Source organism: Rhinopithecus bieti, unplaced genomic scaffold (assembly GCF_001698545.2).
Source record: "Rhinopithecus bieti isolate Rb0 unplaced genomic scaffold, ASM169854v2 scaffold_24996, whole genome shotgun sequence".
Lineage (NCBI taxonomy): Eukaryota > Metazoa > Chordata > Mammalia > Primates > Cercopithecidae > Rhinopithecus > Rhinopithecus bieti.
In genome coordinates this window covers 369,063-376,881 of record NW_016811678.1, presented here as the reverse complement: position 1 = coordinate 376,881, position 7,819 = coordinate 369,063, and the positions used below count along the sequence as shown (strand labels likewise).

Here is a 7,819-nt window from a genome sequence, read left to right as displayed (position 1 = left end):
AAAAAAAAAAAAAAGGGAGTGTGGGCTTTACAGTCAGAGAGACATAGTTTCAAATTCCTGCCTTGCTACCTGCTGTCTGTATGATCTTGGGCAAATCATTTAACCTCTCTGAACCTCAGCCCCCTCATCACTAAAGTAAATAGTATTAATAAGAGTATCCATTGCAGCCAGGCGTTGTGGCTCAGGCCTGTAATCCCAGCACTTTGGAAGGAGGAGGCAGGTGGATCACCTGAGGTCGGGAGTTCGCGATCAGCCTGACCAACATGGAGAAACCCCATCTCTACTAAAAATACAAAGTTAGCCGGGCGTAGTGGCTCATGCCTGTAATCCTAGCTACTCGGGAGACTGAGGCAGGAGAATCACTTGAACTCGGGAAGTGGAGGTTGTGGTGAGCCAAGATTGTGCCATTGCACTTCAGCTTGGGCAACAACAGTGAAACTCCACCTCAAAAAAAAAAAAAAAGAAAGAGAAAGAAAAATATATGAGTATCCATTGCATAATCTGAGGATTAGAGAAATGTGCTTGTAGGGCACACTGTGTAGTACCTGGCTCTTGGTTCTGTTTTCTGTGAGTATGAGATCATATTTAGTAAGTCATGTATACACTAAGTTAACTGCTGGAAAGGGGGTTAGTGAGGATTCCTTCATAACTTTAGAGATAAAACATGGTTTTCCTATTGCTTCTTTTTTGTGATTCTTTTCTCATGGAAAATACTGTCTTTTCTGCTTTGTAGATATCATTGAAATGGACTCCAAGCGTGTGCCTCGAGACAAGTTGGCCTGCATCACCAAGTGCAGCAAGCACATTTTCAATGCCATTAAGATCACCACGAACAAGCTGGCGTCAGCGGATGACTTCCTCCCCACCCTCATCTACATCATTTTGAAGGGCAACCCCCCACGCCTTCAGTCTAATATCCAGTACATCACACGCTTCTGCAATCCAAGCTGACTGATGACTGGAGAGGATGGCTACTATTTCACCAATCTGGTGAGTAAGTGAGTTCTTGGTGTTGTAGAGAAGGACTAGGAAGGTGGTGGTTTTGGGGATGTGACAGATGACTCAGGCCTGTGACAGGTGAATGCTCCTGTTTGAGAAGGCAGCATGGCTGAGGAAGCTCACTTTGCATCAGGGAGCACAAGGACCAGGCCATACAGACACTCTGCCTCCCAGCACTTGATCAGAGCTTGTGTTTGTCCTACGGAAACAGATGACATGCGTTGGGCATCACTCCCCACGGTCCTGGGTAGAAGAGTCCTTCACTTGGCTGGGCTTGTTCAACCATGAATAAGGCAAATCTTGCACTTTGATTCATTTTATAGAGGATCTAAGATTGATTTTTTTGTTTTATTTCTCAAGTTGTAAGAATTGAATACTGAGATTTTTTTTAAAGATCAGTTCAGAGGATGTGAAATGATATTCAAGTATTATGTTGTTATAGTGGTTATTGATTATAGGCAAGACAGTATCTAATTATGTATCAGTTAATAAGGTTGAATACTTCCCACCCTTTTTTTTCTTTTATTTATGTATTTTTTTTTCTACAGAGTCTCACTCTGTCACCCAGGCTGGAGTGCTGTGGTACAATCGTAGCTCACTGCAGCCTTGACCTCCTAGGCTCAAGCAATCCTCTCACCTCAGCCTGCTGTAGCTGGTACTACAGGCATGCACCATCACACTGGGATAATTTTTTATTTTTTAGAGATGGGGTCTCACTGTGTTGCCCAGGCTGGCCTCATACTCCTGGGCTCAAGCAGTGCTCCCACCTCAACCTCCATAAGAGCTGGAATTGCAGGCATGAGCCACTGCTCCTGACCTGTGTTCTTTCTTTTCTTCCTACTAAACTCTGCTTATTTGCTTTCAACTGAATATACTGTGAAGCTAATGAATTTGGATCCTTGGGGCAGCTTATGGACTTGGTTTTTTGTGTTGAGAGCCTGGTAACTAAGCGATGGCGAGGGGAAGCCAGGATGCATAGGGAGCATTTCTGATAAATTGCCAAAAAAGATCTCAAAACAGGTACATGAATCTCTAGAAATATGTCATGATTTATTTCTAGATTCTAAGTATGTGTTCACATTTATACCTACTTTTGTATTTGTCACTTTTTTTCCCTTTTCCTGTAAGTAGATTCCAAAAGTGTAGAAGCCTCAGGTTCCTCCAAACCTGGACCTGCCCCATCACTCATCACTCTCCACCATTGTGTTCAGCTACGTGTTACTCTAGTCACCAGCATCTTGGGAGTGTGATTTGCAGGTAAAGGGGCTTGGGAATGCTCTTGATCAGAGTGATGCTTTCACCTTTATTCACACCGTTTTCCATCCTCCCAGGCACATGGTGATTTAATCCGTAGTACTAAAATGTTTAAGTGGCCCGTGTAGAATGAGATTAGAAGTACTCATATATCTTTTTTTTTTTTTTTTTTGAGATGGAGTCTCTCTGTCGCCCAGGCTGGAATACAAAGGCGTGATCTCAGCTCACCATAACCTCCGCCTCCTGGGTTCAAGCGATTCTCATGCTTCAGTCTCCCAGGTAGCTGGGATTACAGGCGTGTGCCACCATGCCTGGTTAATGTTTGTATTTTCAGTAGAGACAGGGTTTCACCTTGATAGCCAGGCTGGTCTTGAATTCCTCAATTCAAGCAGTCCACCCACCTCCGTCTCCCACAGTGCTGGGATTATAGGCATGAGCCACCACTCCTGGCCTTATATTTCTTAATATAAATGAAACATACACTTGCTTGCGAGGGAAGAGCCTTTTGAATTCAGCTCTTTATCCAGAGTGGGTTAGACAACTTGGAAGTCCCTGAGAAGTGTGAAGGTGGAGACATGGCAGGTAGTGAGAGAAGTGAAGGAGGACCAGGATGCATTCGAGCATAGCCACAGTCACTAACAGTAGAGGTGGCTGGCTCGCACACACTCAGCAGCTTCTAGGGCCCTTGGCCTGCAGACTTAAGTACATTTGTGCCTTCCCTCTTCATCCTCTTCTTGCCTGACTCAGAGTCTGTCTCGTCCCCTACACCCACTGCTCCAATGAAACTGCTCTGGCAAAAGTAGAAAGTTTCCAGCTGACAAACCCCGCGGGCACTCGATTTAGTAACCTAAGGAAATCATAATTAGGAAGCTGTTGCCTCAGATAATCTTTGCTTTGTTGAATACTTTCTACCATTGCTCTTATCACAGCAAACATAATCTTGTATTTAGTATTTTAGCAACAGCATTTTATCTGAAACTCTGTGGGTTAAATCCTTAAATACAGACATTCTGGGTTGGTCCTCAGGTTCTGAAAATGAAAAGCCATGTATTCAAGTAATTGAGCATCTTCTACAGTTTGTATTTCACCTTTGAATGTCAGTTTGTCATCATGAAGCATTGGTGGCATTACATTATCAATTATTTGAAACTAAGACAGTTCAGTGTTAGTGCAGATATTAATAGAATATTTTACATTTCAACTTTATTATCACCAACAGATCTTCCTTCGCTTCTTATAGCACTCTCCATGAGTCCTTTGTTCTGCCACTTGTGTTGTTCCTTGGCTTCCACAATCCCACTACTTCCTTGTCTCTTTGTAAAGTCTGTGTCTTCTACTTCCACCTTGAATTGTGTCATTCCCTGGGACTCCATCGTCTCTGCATCTCTTCCTGCACCATCTCCTCTGTCAAAGAGCTGTCACTCACCTGTGCAGTGATGACCCACAGCTCTGTGTCACCTGTCTTGACTTCACACTTGTATCGCACCTCAAATATAACTTGTTCAGAGCTACGTTCCCTTCAGATGTTTGTTTCTCTTCCAGTATTTTTTATTTCTGTTAGTGGCCATGCCATGTCTCCATTCACTGAAGTGAGGAGTTAGAATTACCTCCTCTCTCCAGTCACAGGGGCCACAGCAGCTCCACACACACCATGAGCCAGATGGGCGTGCGCTTCCGTTCTCCTCGGATGAATCACGTTTTTCTTTTTCTTTATTCCTTTTTTCTAGAGGTGAGGTTTCTATCCCGACTATTGCCCAGGCTGGTCTCAAGCAATCCTGCCACCTCGGCCTCCCAAAGTGCTGGGATTATAAGCATGAGCCAACACACCTGGCTCAGATGTCTGTTGAATTGGGCATTTGCAGTGGCGTTTCTGTACTAGTAATTGCTACCGTGTATTCATTGCTCACTGCAGGCCTCTTGGAAGCCCATGACGTGTGTTATGTTGTTAATTCTCACAATAAATCTGGATGGTATTTTCCCTCATTTACAGGTACAGAAACCTCAGAGAGCTTAAGTAACTTTCCCAGGGTCACTCACTGTTGTTAAGTGAAAGAGGTGACAGTCAACTCAGGTTCTGTCACTTCAGAGCTGTTCTTTTAACCACTTGATGTTAAAATATTTATTTGAGGATCAGAGGTCCGTGTGCCACACCAGTGTCTTGAGGAACCACACCCACTCGGGGACTGTATCCTGGGTGGGGATAGCAGGTCTGGGAAGACTCAGACAGAATGGCTTCATGGTGCACATGGGGAGGCTGTACCCAGACATTGGCCCCAGAGCTCCTGGGAGTGTACAGGAAGCATGACCGGGGATAGGAGTAGGTAATTTTTGAGGCTGAATTACACGGAAGTTCATGAGTTTGTTTTGTTTACTTTTGCTTCTATTTTAAATTCTCTGTGATCAAAAGACTTTTACAAATGGATTTGAGTATGCATAGCTTTCCTAATATGACTGTATTAATGTCCTCTTCCTGTAGTGCTGTGCCGTGGCTTTCATTGAGAAGTTAGATGCCCAGTCTTTGAATTTAAGTCAGGAGGATTTTGATCGCTACATGTCTGGCCAGACCTCTCCCAGGAAGCAAGAAGCTGAGAGTTGGTCTCCTGATGCTTGCTTAGGCGTCAAGCAAATGTATAAGAACTTGGATCTCCTGTCTCAGTTGAATGAACGACAAGAAAGGATCATGAATGAAGCCAAGAAACTGGAAAAAGACCTCATAGATTGGACAGATGGAATTACAAGAGAAGTTCAAGACATTGTTGAGAAATACCCGCTGGAAATTAAGCCTCCGAATCAACCGTTAGCAGCTATTGACTCTGAAAACATTGAAAATGATAAACTTCCTCCACCACTGCAACCTCAGGTTTATGCAGGATGATCACAGTTTACATGGAGAGTATTTATTTGAGCCTAAATTGTAGGTAGCCCTTACTACACTCAACTGATTGGGATCTAGAATGTAACTAAATTGCTTATAAATGTCAGAGCATTTTTAAAGGTACAGTATATGGGGATTGTTTTGTTCTGTTTTTCCTAGCAGGGGAAGCTTAGTTAATAATAAAATACTATTTATTTGACTTACTGATACAGATTCATTTAAGGCTTGTGTGCAAATTTTGTCTCAAATCTTTTTTCCCTCCATGATTTTCCTATGTGCTTCCTCTGGGATTCACTGTGGTTTGGTAAATAATTGCCTTTTAAAGGATAAAACAAATGAATGCTACAAAGTGTATGTCCACAGTTCGAAATAATTTTATAATTGTAAAGATAGAAATTATATTGATAAGTAGATATGTAAATTTGTAAATATGTAAAAAAAAGAATGGTGTCTGCTGTGCATGGCATTTTATATGTTAATTTTGTAGTTTAAAATGAAGTATATTGAATGTTTGCCTTTAGCACCATTTTATTTGGTTTGTCCTACTGAAATGACTCGAGAAGTGTTTAGACAAACTCCCCTAGGTCCTCCTGACTTCAGGTGATCCTCCTGCCTCATCCTCCCAAAGTGCTGGGATTACAGATGTGAGCCATCGTGCCTGGCCAGTTTCTGACAGTTGTGGAAGGTGGAAAGTTCAAGATCAAAGTGCTGGCCGATTTGGTGTCTGGTAAGGGAACCATTTCTCATAGATGGTCTCTTCTCACATGTCCTCGTATGACAGAATGGGCAAACAGGCTTCCACAGGTCCCTTTTATAAGGGCACTCATCCCATTCATGAGGGCTCCACCCTCATGACCTAATCTCCTCCCAAAGGCCCCACCAGTTTAAAAAAATTTTTATGTTAGAGATGGGGTCGGCCAGATGAGTTGGCTCATGCCCCACTTTGGGAGGCTGAGGCAGGTGGATCATGAGGTCAGCAGTTCGAGACTAGCCTGGCCAACATGGTGGAACCCCGTCTCTACTAAAAATACAAAAATTAGCTGGGCAAGGTGGCGGGCACCTGTAATCCCAGCTACTCTGCAGGCTGAAGTAGGAGAATAACTTGAACCTGGGAGACAGAGGTTATAGTGAACTGAGGTGGTACCACTGTACTCTAGCCTGAGTAACAGAGCAAGACTCCATCTCCAAAAATAAATAAATAAAATAAAAATACAAAAATTAGCCAGGCATGGTGTTGCATGCCTGTACTTCCAGCTACTTGGGAGGCTGAGGCAGGAGAATTGCTTGAACCCGAGAGGCAGGGGTTGCAGTGAGCCGAAATCACACCCCTGCACTCCAACCTGGATGACAGAGTGAGACTCTGTTCTGAGCATGAAGCCTGAAGCCTGTGCAGAAGAAAAGAGCATTCTGGACCGGGTGTGGTGACTCACACGTGGAATCCTAGCACTTTGGGAGACCAAGGCGGGAGGATCCCTTGAGGCCAGTAGTTAAAGACCAGACTGGGCAAGATAGTGAGACTCCTGTCTCTATAAAACATTAAAAAAATATTAGCTGCAGCCAGGCATGGTGACTCATGCCTGTAATTTCAGCAATTTGGGAGGCTGAGGCAGGCAGATCACTTGAGGTCAGGAGTTTAAGATCAGCCTGGCCAACATGATGAAATCCCATCTCTACTAAAAATGCAAGAATTAGGTGGGTGTGGTGATAGGTGCCTATAATTCTAGCTACTTGGGAGGCTGAGACAGGAGAATCTCTTGAACCCGGGAGGTGGAGGTCACAGTAAGCCGAGATTGCACCACTGCACTCCAGCCTGGGTGACAGAGTGAGAGTGAGACTCTGTCTCAAAAAAACCCAAAAAGGTTGGGTGGGCTGGGTGTGATGGCTCGCACCTGTAATCCCAGCACTTTGGGAGGCTGAAATGGGAGGATCACCTAAGGTCGGGAGTTCAAGACCAGCCTGACCAACATGGAGAACCCCTCTCTGTACGAAAAATACAAAAAATTAGCCAGCTATGGTGGCGCATGCCTGTAATCCCAGCTACTTGGGAGGCTGAGGCAGGAGAATCACGAACCTGGGAGGTGGAGGTTGCAGTGAGCTGAGATTGCGCCATTGCACTCCAGCCTGGACAAGAGCAAAACTCCATTAAAAAAAAAAAAAATTATCTGGGCACAGTGGTGCGTGTCTGTAGTCCCAGCTACTCAGAAGACTGAGGTGGGAGGATGGCTTGAGTCCAGGAGGTTGAGGCTGCAGTAAGCTATGATGGCCCCACTGCACTCCAGCCTGGGCAACTGAGACCCTGTCTCTCACACAAACACACACACATACACAAAGGAAGAATAAAAAAAGAAAACATTCTTTTTGCTCGGGAGGTATTTAGACGGTATCATGAGCTTGTGTTTCAAGCTGTGTGTTCAATAAATCATTTCTTCAGGGACAATGACACATTGTGTGACTTGGCTCTGAGAGCGCCTGCTGGGCCTGGGTCGCTGGGGAAGGCTTCAGGGGACAGAAGACATTTCAGCTGGATCAAGGCCAGGCAAAGGAAAGGCAAGAACCAGCCAGGCAAAAGGCCTGGAGGTGTGAGAGGCTCTAGAATGATTTGAGACTGGTGAGTGGGGGCGGTGGCCTGGTTTGGCTGGAACCCAAGGCTCCCTGGGGGACAGGAAAGAGAGCTATTGGGGTCGGGTCTGG

General features: G+C 44.6%; 1 protein-coding gene across 1 annotated transcript in view; it reads left to right on the top strand.

The window, feature by feature from the left end:
• LOC108543837 (rab5 GDP/GTP exchange factor-like) overlaps window positions 1–5,473 on the top strand; it is a 35,994-nt gene extending 30,521 nt beyond the window's left edge. The window contains 2 exon segments of the mRNA XM_017894644.1: window positions 710–990; window positions 4,730–5,473. Of these exon segments, the coding sequence (XP_017750133.1) occupies window positions 710–990; window positions 4,730–5,128 (680 nt within the window). The 3' untranslated portion in view covers window positions 5,129–5,473.
• The last annotated feature ends 2,346 nt before the right edge of the window (window positions 5,474–7,819 follow it).